An 18,951-nucleotide genomic window follows, 5' to 3' on the forward strand; every position below is an offset into this window, starting at 1 on the left:
GGCTGTTCTCCAACTGGAGTGGTCACAGGCCAGTGTTTCCCAGTCGTCAGTGTTTATACTACATTTTTTTAGATTTGCCTTGAGACAGCATTTAAACATATTTTGTTGACCACCAGCATTACACTTTCCATTTTTTAGTTGGGAATAGAGTAGTTGCTTTGGAAGTTGATAATCAGGCATCCGCACAACATGACCAGTCCAACGAAGTTGATGTTGAAGAATCGTTGCTTCAACACTGGTGATCTTTGCTTCTTCCAGTACACTGGCATTAGTTCGCCTGTCTTCCCAAGTGATGTGTAAAAATTTTCAGGATCCAGGGTACAACTGTAAAGACAATGAATGCAGAGCTCACAGCACCATCAAATAAATGCAGGTTTTAAAAAATGGCTTTGTAAGTTGTTTTGAAGATGAACAGGGGGAAAGACCTCAAAATGGTGTCAGGCAGGCCTCCCTGGGAAGGATATTCCATAACTGGGGTGCCCACTGCATTTCATTCAGTAGAGGCACCCGGACTGGGACCTCCAAAGAGGGCCTCAGGCTTTGGGCAGATAAATAGAATCCCTTGGCTGTTTCACACCTGGACTCAGGAAACCCCTCCCAATCTGTGCAAATGGTTCCTTCATCTCCTGAGCCACCTGCCCACACTCTCCTGCTCTTGTTGTGTCTTGGGCTACAGGTGAACTGCAACGATGACCAAGGCATCCTGCTCGGGCGCTGGGACAACCAGTATGACGACGGTGTGAGCCCCATGGCCTGGAACGGGAGCGTGGACATCCTCCAGAGGTGGCAGAAATATGGGTGCCAGCCAGTCCGGTACGGGCAGTGCTGGGTCTTTGCTGCTGTGGCCTGCACAGGTGAGGGGTCCTCAGTGAGGAAGCAGAAAGGGGCTGCCTCCTTGGCAGCATTTGGAGAATACCATGGCTCTGTTGGTTTCTGTGTGTTGCCATTGTGCAGTGCCCTTGGAGTCACAGGACTCTGTTTACATTCCTGGGATTCCAGACTGTTGGAAGTCTCATGGAAGACAGGAGATGGATGTGATGTTTACTGGCTTCCTGTTCCTTTATTTTCGGTTGCTCTCTGCTCTCACAGAGAGACGATGTATTTCTTTTCTGTCTGCGTAGCTTAGTAATAAAACTCTTAGCATGTAGCTCATATTTCTCGTCCTTCCCTGTGCTGGATACTCTGCGTAATGGGGGAACGTGCTTGGAGCTTTATCAGACGCTCAGGTCATTAATCACATCGGAGGCAATTTCGGAGGACTCGACAGGAGGAGTCGCTCGGTCAAACGCAAGTCCGACAGGCTCCTCCATGTCAAAACACACAAGCTCTCTTTTTAAAGTGCGTTGGGGGTTCTGGTATATGCTACGGCCCCCTGTTCCACCGTTCTCTGTAGCAGGGGGCCGTTTCCTCACCCTCTCCATGGGGGACCATGCCCAATGCCCCCTCCCAGGGCACACCAGAGGCAAACTAATAATAATAGAATGTGTTGGGGGGGGGGGGCTATTGTTTTGTTGCTTTTTGTTGCTTTGGCTTTAGCTATTTATTTGTATTTTTATCTTGTGAATGCCCTAAGATTTTCTGACGAAGGGCTGTATATAAATCTAATAAATAATTAAAATAAAATAATAAACTTGGGCTTGGGTATTCTCCCTTTGGGAACGAGGCAGCTAGTTCTGCCTTCGTCTTCTTTGCTTGTTAATATTTCACTGTAGGACCGGAATGATTGCAGATGCAAGTATATCTGTATTGCCTTGCATGCAGTTGTGTGGATTTTTAAAGGCAGCTGTAAGAGCGAGTGTCTCCCTCATTTGGGAGCTTGGCAGGTCTGTTGGGCGCGTTCCACGGATCGTTCACCTCTTCCTCTTCTGCCCCCCTCCCTTCCCAGTGCTGAGGTCCCTGGGGATCCCCACCCGCGTGGTCACCAACTACAACTCTGCCCATGACACCAACGGCAACTTGGTCATAGAGCAGTATTTGGATGAGAACGGGAAGCTGCAGCAGGGCAACCGGGAGCTCATCTGGTGAGTGGAGGTCCGGTGGGTGTTTGGGACTCCCCAAAAATGCATGCAGCGTCTTGGACCTGTCAGTCTGATAGCTTTGCCTAACTATGAGGTGCTGGGCTCTGTCCATGAAGGAACTTTAGGGTTCCTGGTGCAGCTAGCAGGGAAGCAACAACTGAATCACCAACAACAGCTTCCTTGGAGGTTTTTAAGCAGAGGTTGGAAAGCCATCTGTCAGGGATGCTTTCAGCTGAGATTCCTGCATTGCAGGGGCTGGACTAGATGATCCCTGGCAATCCCTTCCAACCCTACCGTACTGTTATTCTGATTAAGAATAACTTTTTGATGGTGGAATAGACTCATTTGGAAGGTGGCAAATTCTCCTTTCTTTGAGGTTTTTCAACAGAGGTTGGAGGGATGTCCATCTGTCATTCTTTAGTTGTGATTCCTGTATTGCATGAACTTTGGGGCCCCTTCCCATTCTATAATTCTACGATTCTCATTATAGCAGTTAATTTTGCCAAAATTAATTCATTTAGTTTACAAATCCATTCCTCCTTTGTGGGTATAGTTTGTGACTTCCACCTAGCAGCAATCACTATTCTAGCAGCTGTACTTGCATATAGAAACCCTCCCCCCCGTGGTATCTCTTCATCTATCAATCCAAGGAGATATGCCTCTGGTTTCTTTGTTATTGATATTTTCAACATCTTCTTTAGTTCTTCATGTACTAATACCCAAAATTTCTTAATTTCCTCACACCTCCACCACATATGTATTATTGTTCCTATTTCTCCACCAGATCTCCAACAGAGATTGGATTTCAATTTGTATATCTTTGCCAACTTAACTGGCAAAATTAACTGCTTTAATAAGAAATCTGTCGAATCAAAAATTAAAAAAGGAATGGAAATGTTTTGATGAATATATGGCAAAATATCGCTCAAAAAAATACACGCTAACATGCCTAGATTAAAATGTGAAGTACTGGATGGAAGAAAAATGAGTAAGGAAAGATAATAAGAATATATAGATGATTTGAGAAGATTGTAGAATGCAAAGATTATTGTAAATTGTATAATGTGGAGGAAATCGAGTGGGGGCGGAGGGAAGTGGGAGGAAGGAGAAAAGGATAATATGATGGATTGAGGAAATAGAAATGTATGGGGGGATGGGGAGGAAATGGTGTTGGCTTTGGTACATCTGTATTGTAATGCAAGATGTGAAAACCAAGAAAAAACGGAAAATAATAATAAATTAAATTAAAAATAATTCTACGATTCTCCTGTTGTCGCCTCAAGCTGTTGTGCTGCTGGAAGCAGGCAGACATCAGCAAAGTTTGCATTTCAGGCCTTGATAGGATTTCTCTGCTTACGAGGTGCCTGATGCTTGAGCATCCCATAATGGTTTTCAAGCATCTTGCAGAGCGAGGGTGCCTGGCACTCCTCAGGAACACCTAGGAGAGAAATTCCATGGGGGGAGCTGAGAATTTTCCAGCTGGGCCTGTGCCAAACGCCTCTCGAATGCGAGGGTCCTTTGGAGAAGTGCAGAGTGTGCCTCTCTTATCGGACTTCGCTCCCTCCCTCCCCCTTTTCTCTGCCTCCCTCAGGAATTATCACTGCTGGAACGAGTCCTGGATGACACGCCCAGATCTCCCAGGCGGGTATGACGGCTGGCAGGCTGTGGACCCAACTCCCCAGGAAAAAAGCGAAGGTATCTCTGCCCAGAGCGCCAGCCAAAAGCCTCCTCCTCCACCCTAGCACCCTGCAGAGGTTTAGGGCTCCAGCTCTCAGCCCCACAGGCAGGCCCCATAGGATTTGGGCTGGGAGGAGGTTGCTTGTGTTGTTTAACTGAAGGACAGGGTAGAACTTTAATAGAATAAAGGAATGGTGCCTAAAATGCAGGCGACGGTGACGATTGCTTATTACAGGTAGGCACATATTTATAATGTACGCTGAGCCCGATACCCAATTTCTTATCATCGCTTTGGCTTAGAGGTTCTGCAGAGTTGGGAATGGAGGCAATTAAGGGACAAAGAAAAGAGGCTTGATTATGCCCCTAACGCTCCATACAGTGGGACCTTGGTTCTCAAATGTCTTGGTACTCAAACAACTTGGAACCCAAACACTGCAAACCTGGAAGTAAGTGTTCCGGTTTGCGGACTTTTTTTGGAAGCCAAATGTGCTCCATTTTGAGTGCCACACTTTCATTTTGAGTGTTACGCTGAGGTCTGTCTGTTTTTGCTATTTATTTTACGTTTTTGTTTCTGCAGCTCTTTTTTGTTTTGTTTTTGTGACTGTTTGGAACCGAGTTCAGCTACTGATTGATTGATTGATTGATTGATTGATTGTGTGACTGCAGTACATTGTTTATTGCTTTCATTTTACGGATCAATGGTCTCGTTAGATAGTAAAATTCATGTTAAATGGCTGTTTTAGGGGTGGTTTTTAAAAGTCTGGAATGGATAATTTTTTATTAGTTTTCAACATATCATTTTCAACAATAATTAAACGCAGCCAGTGTACGTTTTAATATTCCTCTGGTCGATGGCTTCTTTCTCCTCGCAGGAGTCTACTGCTGTGGCCCCACTCCGGTCCGAGCTGTCAAGGAAGGAGACCTGAAGCTGAAGTACGACGTGAAGTTTGTCTTCGCCGAGGTCAATGCAGACGTGGCTTATTTGATGCTGCAGAGCGACATGTCTCGGAAGAGGACCACCTACTCCTCTCTGGTGGGGAAGCACATCAGCACCAAGAGCATTGGCAGGGATGCCAAGGAGGACATCACCCACAACTACAAGTACCCAGAAGGTAACCAGAGCATCTCTGGGTTGTATATAAGTGGGAGGCAGGGAGGGAGGGAGGGAGGAAAGGAGGGAGGGAATACTTGTTGTTGTTTAGTCGTTTAGTCGTGTCCGACTCTTCGTGACCCCATGGACCAGAGCACGCCAGGCACTCCTGTCTTCCACTGCCTCCCGCAGTTTGGTCAGACTCATGTTTGTAGCTTCAAGAACACTGTCCAACCATCTCATCCTCTGTTGTCCCCTTCTCCTTGCGCCCTCCATCTTTCCCAACATCAGGGTCTTTTCCAGGGAGTCTTCTCTTCTCATGAGGTGGCCAAAGTCTTGGAGCCTCAGCTTCAGGATCTGTCCTTCCAGTGAGCACTCAGGGCTGATTTCCTTCAGAATGGAGAGCTTTGATCTTCTTGCAGTCCATGGGACTCTCAAGAGTCTCCTCCAGCACCATACTAGAGGGAATGCTAGATTCAGGGAAATCTATGCCTACGGAAGTCATTTTCCAAACTTTCAATAATGACAAAGTTTCATGTCTCTGAACGTAAGGATGAGGATTCACATCAGTTTCCCAAACTTCTGTATTTATTTATAAAAACATTTATAGACCGCTGTCTCATTAAAAAAAAAAGTCAAAGCGGTTTACAACAAAAATACACAAAGCCACATACCATTTAAAAATATTTTTTTAATGGACATCAAATAAGATAAATAAAATAAAATAAATAAATAAAATCCTTCCAGTAGCACCTTAGAGACCAACTAAGTTAGTTATAGGTATGAGCTTTTGTGTGCATGCACATTTGGTATCTGATACCAATAACTGGGACCTCTAAACTACAGTTATTCATGGACCTTAAGGTCCTCTGCAGGGCAGACCAGGAGAGGCGGTCCTGTAGGTACCTTAGTTGTTCCTGCTTCCATTTTTGCAGACTCAGAGGAGGAGAGGTCCGTCTTTGAGAAGGCGAAGCACCAGAAGGTCTACCCGCCATCAGAAGAGGGCTTGAAAGTCAAAATCAAGGCCTCTGAAGGGATGAACAACGGGTGCGACTTTGACGTCTTTGCCGTCATCAACAACAACACGGACACCGAGCGCCGATGTCGGCTTATGTTTGGCGCCCGGACCGTCACCTACAATGGGACGCTGGGGCCCGAATGCGGGAGCAAAGACCTGCTCAACGTCAACCTGGAGCCCTACGCAGGTAAAGACAGATGAGAGCAGGTGAACTATCTGCCTTCTCCATCCCCTAATCATATGGACCCATGAAGCTCCCTTGTTGTTGTTTAGTCGTTTAGTCGTGTCCGACTCTTTGTGACCCCCTGGACCAGAGCAAGCCAGGCCCTCCTGTCTTCCACTGCCTCCCGCAGTTTGGTCAAACTCATGCTGGTAGCTTCCAGAACACTGTCCCACCATCTCGTCCTCTGTCGTCCCCTTCTCCTTGTGCCCTCCATCTTTCCCAACATCAGGGTCTTTTCCAGGGAGTCTTCTCTTCTCATGAGGTGGCCAAAGTATTGGAGCCTCAGCTTCACGATGTGTCCTTCCAGTGAGCACTCAGGGCTGATTTCCTTCAGAATGGATGCGTTTGATCTTCTTGCAGTCCATGGGACTCTCAAGTGTCTCCTCCAGCACCATAATTCAAAAGCATCAATTCAGGAATCTGGTGGGGGAGTTCAGGAATCTGGTGGGGGAGAGCCTGAACCATTTCCCTCCCTATATGGGGGTCCCCATGAACCTCCCCCTCCGAATCGTGGGGCTGGGGAAAGAGGGAGCAACCCCTGGCCCTGAGAGCATGGCTTGGATCCCAGGAGTCTGGAAGCAGAGCAGCTGCTGCACTTTCAGCTTTGAGTAGAACAGCAACGACTGGGTGTTGTGCTGTTGCTCCATCCTTTCTTTGGAGGCAGCAGACAGAGGATTTGCAGCAAGCCTCTTGCTGAGCAGGACTCAGCGGCCTTTGCTCCCCTCTCCAGTCCATTCCTGGGCTGCAAGCTTTCCCTTTCCTCCCCTGCCCCTCTGTTGCTCCACATCTCCTCCAGTTGAGATGGCTTCCCTTCAGCCCAGCTGTTCCCCATCAGTCTGTGACCTCCTTGCGCCCCCAGCTCCACTTCTCCTTGTTTAGCATTCCTGCTGCGCTTCAGGAGTGACGGAATGGAAATGATCTGCATCAAGCAGAGCCAGTGAGAGCCAGTGTGGTGTAGTGGTTAAGAGTGGTAGTCTCGTAATCTGGTGAACCAGGTTCGCGTCTCCGCTCCTCCACATGCAGCTGCTGGGTGACCTTGGGCCAGTCACGCTTCTCTGAAGTCTCTCAGCCCCACTCACCTCACAGAGTGTTTGTTGTGGGGGAGGAAGGGAAAGGAGAATGTTAGCCGCTTTGAGACTCCTGAAGGGGAGTGAAAGGCGGGATATCAAATCCAAGCACCCAGACCTCCTCCTCCTCCTCCTCCCCCTTTCCCTCCCCCTTCTCACAAGAGGAAGCACCGATGGGGAGCGGCTGCCTGGGCATCCCTATCTCCTAGCTGCAACATCACCTCCACTGCAGCAGACATCTCCAGATGTTGGAGAGGCTTTCGTTGCCCAGGGCAGCGCCTAAATCTTTGGCGTTGCACTTTTAGCTCTCCGCATCTCTGGTTAGAGCAGGTGGTTAGGACCCTCTAGATCAGCGGTTCTCAACCTGTGTGTCCCCAGATGTTGTTGGACTACAACTCCCATCATCCCTGAGCTCTGGCCTTGCTAGCTAGGGGTGATGGGAGTTGTAGTTCAACAACATCTGGGGACCCACAGGTTGAGAAAGGCTGCTCTAGATCATGGGTAGGCAAAGTAAGGCCCGGGGGCCGGATCTGGCCCAATCACCTTCTCAATCCAGCCCGGGGATGTTCCAGGAATCAGCATGTTTTCACATGAGTAGAATGTGTCCTTATATTTAAAATGCATCTCTGGGTTATTTGTGGGGCCTGCCTCGTGTTTTTACATGAGTAGAAGGTGTGCTTTTATTTAAAGTGTGTCTCTGGGTTATTTGTGGGGCATAGGAATTTGTGCATTTATTATTATTTTTCAAAATATAGTCCAGCCCCCCACAAGGTCTGCGGGACAGTGCACCCTGCTGAAAACGTTTGCTGGCCCCTGCTCTAGATCTTCTTGGACTACAGCTTCCATCCTCCTTCCTAGCCATTGGCCATGCTAGGTGCTGGGCCTGCTGGGATTTGGAGTCCTCCCACGTCTGGGGGGTCCACAAGGCTGCCACCCCGGAGCAAGGCTGGAGGGAGCCACTCTTTCCCAGCTGGCAACCTGAGACATCTCTTGGCAACCCAACCAGGCCATCCTAGGATGGAACTGGAGAGGGTGGCATCGTCTCCTGGTTTGGAGCAGACACACAAATGCTTGTGCATTCTTGTGAGCTGCTTGTCGCTTGGCTCACTCCTCTTGGCTCCCGTCCTGTGGATTTTGGCACCAGGGCCTGGATTCACATCCTGAGGACCCAGAGTAAGTGGAAGGGGATCATTGCACTCTGAGCAGGCAATTTCCTGCCCTTTGTGGCTCCTCCAAGAGAGCAGCTGCTATTCCTTTCAGCCCATTTATATAACAGCACCTGAAAGGCGGGGTTTGGGTGGTGGGTTTCAGGCAAACAATGGGCCTTGCAGTGCTGGGCCTGGTGGAGTCAGGTTCCTTCCAAACTGCATACCTTCGCAGAGGCAAAACCGCAGAGATAAACAGCCCTTCCGGAGATGGAGACTGGCGTGAGGCTTGGCTCCCTGCCCCAGGGGAGAGAGAAGTGCTTGTTTGCTTTGAACCCGGACCAAGATTGTCACTGTGCATTCATGCAGAGGGTGTGTCGGCACAGGAGTTGTCGCTGGCCTCCTGGTGCCTGGGACCGTAGGGCTAAGAATCAAGGCGGTGGGTGTTCTTTCATTGGAACTTATTAAGTGGAGGTGGCCATCCGTCAGGGATTCTTTAGCTGTGATTTTTGCATTGCAGGGGGTTGGACTGGATGACCTTTGGGTTCCCCCCCAACTCTGTAATCCCATGAAACAGCTGAACTGGTTCTTCAAATTGGTGGATCTGGCTGTGCACTGAGTGACACTCCGGAGGGAGCATGACTTTACCTTCTCTTTCGTAGAACCATAGAACTGTCTAGTGGGAATCACAAAACGCCTGACAGATGGCCCTCCAACCTCTGCTTTGAAATCTCTAAGGAAGGAGAGTCCCCCATCTCCCGAGGGAGACTGTTCCACTGCTTAACAGCTCTTACTGTCAGAAAGTTCCTCCTCATGTTTAGTCGGAATCTCCTTTTTTGTCATTTGAAGCCATTGGTTCAAGTTCTGCCCTCCAGAGCAGGAGAAAACAAGTTGGTTCCATCTTCCATGGGACAGCCCTTGAGATATTTGAAAACGGCTATCATATCCCCTCTAAGCCTTTCCATCTCCAGGCTAAAATACCCACCTCCACGGGGCATGTTCAACAGTGCCTAGGAGAGGCAGAGGGGCCCTTTACTAAAGAAGAACCAGCTGCGTTTTTCCTCCTCCCTCCAGATACCTTTTCCTTTTGTGCCATGTGCCTTTTAGATCATAAGCAGGGATGTTCTGTGAACATTTGCAGACAGTGCAGAGAGCCTTTTTTCTGGCTGAAGAGCAAGGTGAAAATGCTACAAATAAAAGAGGCAGGCTCTGTCTTGTTCAGCTCCCTCTCTCCCCCACCCCACCCCTGCACCCCTGGTCAGCCAGATTGCCCCAGGAAGCCCCTAAACAAACCATGTAAGCCAGAACCTTCCCCCCCTCCTTCTCTTGCATTAAGAAAGCCTTTCCACCCTGGGGACTTCCTCTTGCTTCAGCTGGCAGGCTTGACAAAGATGCTCATTTGCATTACAAATGCCTTCCCTCACTTCCAGACAAACAGCAAGAATGGAGAGGTTTAGAGCAGCAAGGGAGGCTAGCTTCCTGGGTGAAAACAGCCACAGCCTGAGCACCCGCAGGTTGACAGCCATTTGGAAGGGAACGCAGAGACACGTTGAGGCGAACCGCAGGCTGTCGTTCAGCACCCAAGACGGCTCAGGCAGGAATGTAGCTGTTTGGCAGAAATCCACCTTAGGGTCATTGATGGAACATCTGAGTAAGGACCAGTGGTGAGAGCCACACAGACCCCTGAGAAGCTGCGACAATCTGGGTCGCTTGAGCTTCCGAGTCATCCTGAGGCTCCGTCTTGCTGGATATCTCCAAGCTGTGGGGTTTTGGGGGTATTCCCACCCTTTGGGGACCCCCAAAGCCTCTATGTTTGCAGAGGTTAAAACCCGGGCTGCTCCCAGGCTGCTGCTGTTTTGCCAGCAGGGCTTGGATCTTGTCCCAAATAACTCAGGTTTTTTTGTTCCAATGGATTTGGTGCTTTGGCACAACAAGCCCATTTTCCTTTAGAAAATGACCCTTTGCGGTGAGGAAATTAATGGGGAAATTCAGCGTGGGAAAACAATGGCTTGGTACAGCGCAGTTTAACCTCCCTTCAAATAGGTCGGGATGACAGCTCAGTTAAACCGGTTATCTGGGAGTGACCTTGGCCAGCTCACGGATCCTCTTTGGAAAGACATGATAGAAACTTATAAAATTATTCTCAGCATGGGGAAACTGGATCGAGAAAAGTTTTCCTCCCTCTCTGCTAACAACGCTGGAGCTCATGAACATCCAGTGAAGCTGAATGTTGGAAGGTTCAGGACAGTTAAAAGAAAGTCCTTCTTCATGCAGTGCAGAGTTAAACTATGGAACTCCTTGCCACAGGAGACGGTGATGGCTGTTAACCTAGATGGCTTTAAAAGAGGACTGGACAAATTCATGGAGAAGAAAGCTATCAATGGATATTGGCCACAGCTGGAGGCAGCCATGCTTCTGAATGCCAGGAGAGTTGCTCTTATGGTCAGGTCCCGCTTGTGGGTTTCCCATAATGGGCATCTGGTCAGTCACTGCGAGAGCAGGATGCAGGACTGGATAGGACACTGGCCTGATCCAGCAGGCCCTTCTTATATACAGTGGTACCTCTGGGTGAGAACAGGATCCGTTCCGGAGCCCCTGAATAGAACGTAAGATGCAACTGTGTGTCTGCGCATGCGTGGGTCGTATTTTGCCACTTCTGCGCATGCGCGTGATGTCATTTTGAGCGTCTGCGCATGCGTGAGCAGCAAAACCCGGAAGTAACGCTCTCCATTACTTCCGGGTCGCTGCAGAGCGTAACTTGAAAACGCTCAACCTGAAGCACATTTAACCCAAGGTATGACTGTATTCTTAACTCCTGGGGGAATTGTCCAAAATCCATCTCTATGTCTGAAAGCTTTAAGTGGTGTGTTCTATTTGCATCCTATGAATACCCCAGAGTTTTAGTCCTCTCCAAGTTTTCCATTTCAGCTGCAATTCTGAATTAAAGAATCAGAAAGCTGAAGAAGCAAGGCATGGGAACGACAGCAGAAGAAGCAAACTCTCTCTCTCTCTCTCTCTCTCTCTCTCTCTCTCTCTCTCTCTCTCTCTGCATTCTTTCATTTAGAAGTGACGTGTTTTCTTCCAGAGCTGGGAAGGAATCTGATATGCTTTGACCCAACACTTTCTGATGGCGCTCTAGCATTTTATGTGCACCAGAAACCTTTTACAAGTGCAACTTCCACTTGACCCGCCTGCGTTAACTGGGCCTTATCTTAAAGACCCTTGCCATTAGGCAGACTTTGGAAGAGATTTCAAAACAAAAACCCACAAGATCCCTAAAGGGGGAAACTCTGCAAGACTTAGAGGCATAAACCCAGAGTCTTGGCCAAATGCATCCTAGGGCAGCTAATTTGCGTCTGGCCCCCTGCTGGACACAGCTGGGTTTGGGGAGCCGTTATGGCTTTGAAGTGCACCCAGATGTCTATTGCATTGAGGGCCAAAGAGAGATCAGGACAGTTGCATGGCTGTCACTCAACGCAGCAGCAGGAGACCCACATCCATGCCTCTCCCCAAATTACTGGACATGCAACAGGAAATGGTTAAACTCACTGTCTTCCTACCAGCTGGGCAGATTAGGAGGGGCCACGGCTCAGTGGGAGAGCACCTGTTTTGCATGCAGAAGGTTCCGGGTTCAATCCCCAACATCTCCAGATAGGGCTGGGGAAAACGACTAAGCCATGAAAGCCAGGAGACCTGCTGCCAGTCAGTGTTGTTGTTTAGTCATTTAGTCGTGTCCGCCTCTTCGTGACCCCCTGGACCAGAGCACGCCAGACCCTCCTGTCTTCCACTGCCTCCCGCAGTTGGTCAAACTCATGCTTGCATCTTCGAGAACACTGTCCCACCTTCTCGTCCTCTGTCGTCCCTTCTCCTTGTGCCCTCCGTCTTTCCCAACATCAGGGTCTTTTCCAGGCAGTCTTCTCTTCTCATGAGGCAGCCAAAGTCTTGGAGCCTCAGCTTCAGGATTTGTCCTTCCAATGAGCGCTCAGGGCTGATTTCCTTCAGAATGGATAGGTTGGATCTTCTTGTAGGTGATCAGCCTTCTTTATGTTCCAGCTCTCACTTCCATACATCACTACTGGGAAAACCATATCTTTAACTATACGGACCTTTGTTGGCAAGGTGATGTCTCTGCTTTTAAGGTGCTGTCTAGGTTTGTCATTGCTTTTTCCCCAAGAAGCAGGCGACAATACTAAACTTGGTGGGCCATTGGACTGGCTCAGTAGAGGGCAACTTTCTATGTTTGGAGGGGGAACGGGAGAACTCATGAGTGAGAAATTGGGCCCTCCAATTTCAGTGTCACCCTGTGCGGTGCTAAAATTCAGCACCCCCGCTACCCTAAAACCGCCCCTGTGACTGCATATGACCTCCAGGGTCAGGGTTTAACATGCTTTGGAGAACATCAGCCCGAGAGGACGATGGCCCTCGTCTCCCGCTTGTGGGTCTCCCAGAGACATCTGGTGGTCCACAATGAGACAAAGGATGCTGGTTGAGATAGACCAATGGCATGGGGAACCTTCGGACCGCCTGATGTCACTGGATTTCAGCTCCCAGAAGCCCCAGCAAGTATGGCCAATGGTCAGGGATGATGGGAGCAACATCTGGAAGGCCAGAGGTTCCCCACACCTGAGAGGGGCCTTTGGTCTGGTCCAAGAGGGCTCTCCCTATGTTCTGAAGGAGATACGAGGCTGGTGCCCTCAACCCATGGGCATATGGGTTGGTTTTTGTGTGTGACGCTGCATCCAGAATGCTTTCTCCTTCCTGCAGTTACGTGGCTGGTTTCTTCCAGCTGTGGTTCCACCCAGCGGTCAACTGGGTATATGCAAGAGAGGGTCCCTCACGCTGTTTTTACATGATGTTGTGGAATCTTCTTAAAACTGGAGGAGATCCAAGGAGTCTGGGTTCCGTCTTTGGCAAAGCTCATGTTCTTTCTTCTTCTTCTGGCTTCCTCTCCAGAGAGGGTCGTCCCCTTGCGCATCCTCTACGAGAAGTACGGCGACTGCCTGACGCAGGACAATATGATCAAGGTGATGGCTCTCTTGAAGGAGCATGAGACCAACGAGATCGTCCTTGAGTCCAGGAACATCTATGTCAAAAACCCAGATATCAAAGTCCGGGTAAGGCAAATTTGCATGGGCATTTCATGGCTGCTTCTGGGAAGTGGGTGCCCTGGGCATAACCACATTGTAGATGTTATGGACTGAGTTGAATAGGATCCAAACTGCAGCAGTCTGGTTGGTCCTAGAACAATAGGGTCCAGAATGCAGCAGTCTGATTGGTCCACAGGAGCCACCCAATCCAGCTCCAAGTGGAAGTGAATCCGCAACCTGATTGGCCTACAGGAGAATCCCAGAATTAGCCAATCACATGGGGCCCATTGTGTAAATAATGTATATAAAGCAGACATTCAGGGGGAACTTCCATTCCTCAACTCCTCAAATCCACACTCAACTCCAAGCATATTTCAGTAGAGTTGGAAAGGGTCATCTAGTCCAAGCCTCTGCAATGCAGGAAAAAATCCTCTGCAGGTTTTGGAGAGAGAGAGAGAGAGAGAGAGAGAGAGAGAGAGAGAGAGAGAAAGAGAGAGAGGGAGACAGACAGACAGACAGATGTTGAGTCCAGACTGTGCAGCTTAATGAAATTCTGCTAGGGACCTGTGTCGTTCCTCTGTGTTTGCCAGAGAGAATGACAAAGTATTACATAAGCACGATCTTCTTGTTAGAAGCTATTGTAGGGGAAGAGATAAGGAAGTTAGAAGAAAGAAGGATGTATTGTCATATCTGGACATCGCTTCCCCCATGCTTAAAGGTAAAGGGACCCCTGACCATTAGGTCCAGTCATGACCGATTCTGGGGTTGCGGCGCTCATCTCGCTTTCTTGGCCGAGGGAGCCGGCGTGCAGCTTCTGGGTCACGTGGCCAGCATGACTAAGTCGAACCAGAGCAGCACTCGGCGTACAGCTTCTGGGTCATGTGGCCAGCATAACTAAGCCGCTTCTGGCGAACCAGAGCAGCGCACGGAAACGCCATTTACCTTCCCACCGTTTACCTTCCCGCCGGAGCTGTACCTATTTATCTACTTGCACTTTGATGTGCTTTCAAACTGCTAGGTTGGCAGGAGCAGGGACCGAGCAACGGGAGCTCACCCCGTCGCGGGGATTCAAACCGCTGACCTTCTGATCGGCAAGTCCTAGGCTCTGTGGTTTAACCCACAGTGCCACCCGCGTCCTATAGGTGCATAAATGTTTGTGCTCTTTTCATAGTTGTTCCGCTGCCCATCAACTCCTTGCTGGCTGAGCTTGTGTTGCCCTGGCCTTGCAACGCCTAAGTGAATGTCCTGTTTTGCTGACCCCTGGAATCTGGATTTTATGGGCCTCCAGGCTGAATCCAAAGGGTATTGGGCACTGAACCCCAATATTTCCCCATCAGGCTGAGCTTTCTCCTCTTTTCCAAATGCAGATCTTGGGGGAGCCAGTTCAGAAGCGGAGGCTGGTGGCTGAGCTGACACTGAAGAACCCCCTTCCGACCCCCCTGAATGGCTGCCTCTTCGCCGTCGAGGGTGCCGGCCTGACAGAAGGGCAGAAGATCCAGGAGCTGTGAGTTTCCCCCAACCACATCTTCTGGTTCTCAATACCAACACTTCCAAGACACGAAGAAGGGCTGTTGGCACCCAATTCAGTTGTGGAAGGGGAAAAGAGGGAATGGCTTAATTCTGCAAGCAAACATCCAAGCCTTTGGATGTTGCAATGCTGTGAGAGAGGGAGAAGAACTTTTCTCAAACCAACCATGCATAATTTCACCAACGTCTATCCTGTCGCCTCTCGCTGGCCTTTTTGCTCAGCTAAGAAGCCTGAAACACGGCAGCCTTCCTTTGTAGGGAAGTGGTTCTGATCCCTTGGACCATCGGATCATTGTGAAAGGAAGTGAATATAAAACTGCCGGCAAAATTCTACAAATCTATGTTGCAACCACATTTGCAGTACAGTCATACATTAGATCCCGAATGTTTTGGCTCCCAAACACCACAAACCCGCAAGTGAGCGTTCCAGTTTGCGAACGTTCTTTGGAACCCAAATGTCCGACATGACTTCCACAGCTTCCGATTGGCTACAGGAGCTTCCTGCAGCCAATCGGAAGCCGCGCCTTGGTTTCTGAATGTTTTGGAAGTCGAACGGACTTCTGGAATGGATTGCATTCGACTTCCGAGGTACTACTGTACTGTGTGACGTTCTGGTCACCTTGCCTCAAAAAGGATATTGCCACCAGAATTTTTCCTCCCTCTCTCAGAACTGTGGAACGTGTGGACTTTCAAGGAAACTTTTATCAGGCAAGATAAATTTCTTCTTGCAGTGCAAAGTTAAACTTTGGAACTCATTCCCACCAGATTAGATAACTTTGTGGAGGAGGAAAGGGTTATTGAGGGCTCCTAGCCCTGAGGGCTGTTGGAAGCCGCCCAGAGTGGCTGGGGAAGCCCAGCCAGAAAATAATAATAATAAAATTTTATTTATAGCTCGCCCTCCCCAGCCGAAGCTGGGCTCAGAGTGGCTAACAACAGTAAAATAATACAGATGGGCAGGGTATAAATAATAAATTTGTTTTTTTATTATTGTTATTGTTATTGTTACAGTGGTGCCCCGCAAGACGAATGCCTCGCAAGACGGAAAACCCGCTAGATGAAAGGGTTTTCCGTTTTGGAGGTGCTTCGCAAAATGAATTTCCTATGGGCTTGCTTCGCTAGACGAAAATGTCTTGTGAGTTCCTGCAGGGTTTTTTTCCTCCCCCCCCCTTTTCCCAAGCCGCTAAGCCGCTTATCAGCTGATCCGCTAAGCCGCTAAACAGCTGATCCGCTAAGCCGCTTAACAGCTGATCGCTAAGCCGCTTATCAGCTGATCCGCTAAGCCGCTTAACAGCTGATCGCTAAGCCGCTTATCAGCTGATCCGCTAAGCCGCTTAACAGCTGATCCGCTAAGCCGCTAAGCCGCTTAACAGCTGATCGCTAAGCCGCTTATCAGCTGATCTGCTAAGCCGCTTAACAGCTGATCCGCTAAGCCGCTAAGCCGCTTATCAGCTGATCCGCTAAGCCGCTAAGCCGCTAAGCCGCTTATCAGCTGATCCACTAAGCCCGCTAAGCCGCTAATAGCGCTAATCTGCTAAGCCGCTAATGGGCTTGCTTCGCAAGACGAAAAAACCGCAAGACGAAGAGAATCGCGGAACGGATTCTTTTCGTCTTGCTATTGTTCTGCCTCCACGGTCAGAGGCAGCAATGCTTCTGAATACGGGTTGATGGAAACTCTGGGAAGGGGAAGAGTTCTTGTGCTGATGTTCTGCTAGACTTGCTGGGCCCTGGGCCTGATCCAGCAGACTCTTCTGATGACCGTAGGTTGACCTTGTGTGTCCCCCTTCCCCTCTCTCCGCAGGGACAGCCCCGTCGGGCCGGGTGAGGACGCCAAGGTGAGGGTGGAGTTCGTGCCCCGCCAGTCGGGCCTGAGGAAGCTGGTGGTGGATTTCGAGAGCGACAAGCTGAAGGGGGTGAAGGGCTACCGGAACGTCATCATCGCCCCCCTGCCCAAATGATGTGCCGCCCTGCCCTGCCCGGGAAGAGGGTTACTTTGCTGGCCCGGCCGGAAATCCATCGCTTGAGCCGCCTCTTTAGAAAGACGGGTGATTCCGGCAGCAACAGGGACCCTGGAAAACTCCCCCAGTGTACACTCAAATGTGACAATATTGCAAGGAGCCATCACCCCCAACTGCTCCTTCACCAAGGAGCCAAAATTTGGTCCTAGCTAGACCCTCCCCTGCAATAAAAAAAGATATATTTTTGTGGCTTTTTCAAAGAATCGTAGTTAGAATTGACCTCCAGAGGTCATCTAGTCCAACCCCCTCTAATGCAGTAATTACGGCTGAAGAATCCCAGTTGGAAAACCTCCAGTGGAGTTTAGAAAGTTCCTCCTGATGTTATTTGCGCACACAGCAGAAATGTATCGCTTTGGGCCACAGACGGGGCGGGTACTTTTTGAGAGTTTCCCCGTGAAAAATGACATCAGATGCAAAACTCCCCCCAGCAGCGCCTGGCAAGTTTGCAGACTCCCTGAGCTGCTGGTTTTCTGTCTTCAAGGGAGTTGGAGCAATAAATAAAGCTCCGTCCTTCCACCTCGGGAGGACTTGAACCCCTTATTTCCCCTCCGTCTGCTGTGTCCGTAAGACAGGAATATCTCCTGCTCAGAAATGGGTGGCCCTTAATGTCCAGCTGTCTGCAGCCCCAACAAAATGTGACATGCCCTTCCCCAAAGTCGCAGGGGAGAGGGACGCAAATATTGCAAGCTGCTTGCTGCATCATGCCAAAAATAAAGAAAATAATATATATCTAGATTCTGGCACCAGCAGCCGCCAGAAACGTACGGCAGCAAGTGCAGACTTCTGCTGCGCCAGTCCTGAAAGACCCACCTAACCCGGCATCCTGTTCTCAAATCCTGATCATCAAATGCCTCTATTGGGAAACCTGCAAGCGGCATTCGAACACAGAACCCCTCTCCACTCTTGCAGTTTAGTAGCTAGTAGCCATCAATAGTCTCCTCCCCCTCCAGGAATTTGCCCCGCTCTCTTTTAAAGTTGGCCCCTGCCCCATGTGGGAGGGAGTTCCGCAGTCTAACCGTTCGCCAAGGCCCAGGGTTTCGCATTGATGGCACAAGCGCTTTGTCTAAAAACTGTGGCGAGCGGAGTTTTATTTCGTGTTTGAAACCAGGGAAGATCTGGCTGGGTGGGACAGGAGAAGGACTCGGGAGAAGGAGTCTGCCAATGACCGTCAGATAAACAGAGACGTCAAAGGCACTCAGCGCTGCCAAGACAGATGCTGGCCAGAGGCACCAGCTTTTCTTGGGCTCAAGAGCACCAGCCTCAAATCCTTTCCCTGGGCCATCTTTAAGTATTTAACCAGAGAAACAAACTCTCTGTGTTCGTTAGAAGGCATGGCAGGGGGGAAAATGAAAATTGAGAGCCAGGACTGTGGAGGAGAGAGAAGGAAGGCAGAGAAAGCAGCTTTCTTACCCCTTCCAGTGCGGTTTCTGGGGAACAGAAAGACAAGCGCAATTTCTTGGTGGAGGCATTTCTTGCTACGAAGCTCCCAGGTCCACACTTTGGAGAAAGATTCATTTATTTTTTTAAAAAGCTGACCCAAGAAACAAAGGGCTTAATAATGTGAGCAATGTAACATGTACATACCTATAGATATATTTGTGTACCGTGATGCTATGTGTAATCTCAAATGTGCAGAGGAGAAGGTGGTTTGCTGCCTTTGCTTGATCCTTTCTAGCTGACGCTCACGGCAAATGCTGTGTTCTCAGAGCCGGGTATTTCACCCGTGGAACTATGCAATCACTGAATAAAGAGTTAATTTTTCACCTTCAATATTTCTCTGGAGTGCTTTCCTCTCCTTTCCACAACCATATATGACTTCCTTGCTACTCTACATGGGGCTGGGGTGTGGGTGTGTTTTCCTAGGGGGGTAACTCAAATAATTTCAGACCCTCATGAGTGTCCCTATTATCCAGCAACAGTCCCGGATTTAGAGAAGCCCTCCCAGTTTCTGACTTGATCCTGGAATCTCCCACTTTTCCTTAGGACATCCCTATTTTCATCAGAGAAAGATTGGAAGGTATGGTGGTAATAATGATAACAACAACAACAATAATAATTTATTTGTACCCTGCCCATCTGATTGA

At 49.3% G+C, this 18,951-nt stretch overlaps 1 protein-coding gene across 1 annotated transcript in view; it reads left to right on the plus strand.

The window, feature by feature from the left end:
- Positions 1-18,637, plus strand: part of TGM2 (transglutaminase 2) — a 58,515-nt gene extending 39,878 nt beyond the window's left edge. Inside the window, exons 6-13 of the mRNA XM_028735646.2 lie at positions 677-854; positions 1,886-2,021; positions 3,610-3,713; positions 4,568-4,807; positions 5,721-5,990; positions 13,192-13,352; positions 14,693-14,829; positions 16,651-18,637. Coding sequence (XP_028591479.2) covers positions 677-854; positions 1,886-2,021; positions 3,610-3,713; positions 4,568-4,807; positions 5,721-5,990; positions 13,192-13,352; positions 14,693-14,829; positions 16,651-16,807 — 1,383 coding nt within the window. The 3' untranslated portion in view covers positions 16,808-18,637. The remainder of the gene's footprint in view (positions 1-676; positions 855-1,885; positions 2,022-3,609; positions 3,714-4,567; positions 4,808-5,720; positions 5,991-13,191; positions 13,353-14,692; positions 14,830-16,650) is intronic.
- The last annotated feature ends 314 nt before the right edge of the window (positions 18,638-18,951 follow it).

The sequence above is a fragment of the Podarcis muralis genome, chromosome 5, assembly GCF_964188315.1.
Source record: "Podarcis muralis chromosome 5, rPodMur119.hap1.1, whole genome shotgun sequence".
Taxonomy (NCBI): domain Eukaryota; kingdom Metazoa; phylum Chordata; class Lepidosauria; order Squamata; family Lacertidae; genus Podarcis; species Podarcis muralis.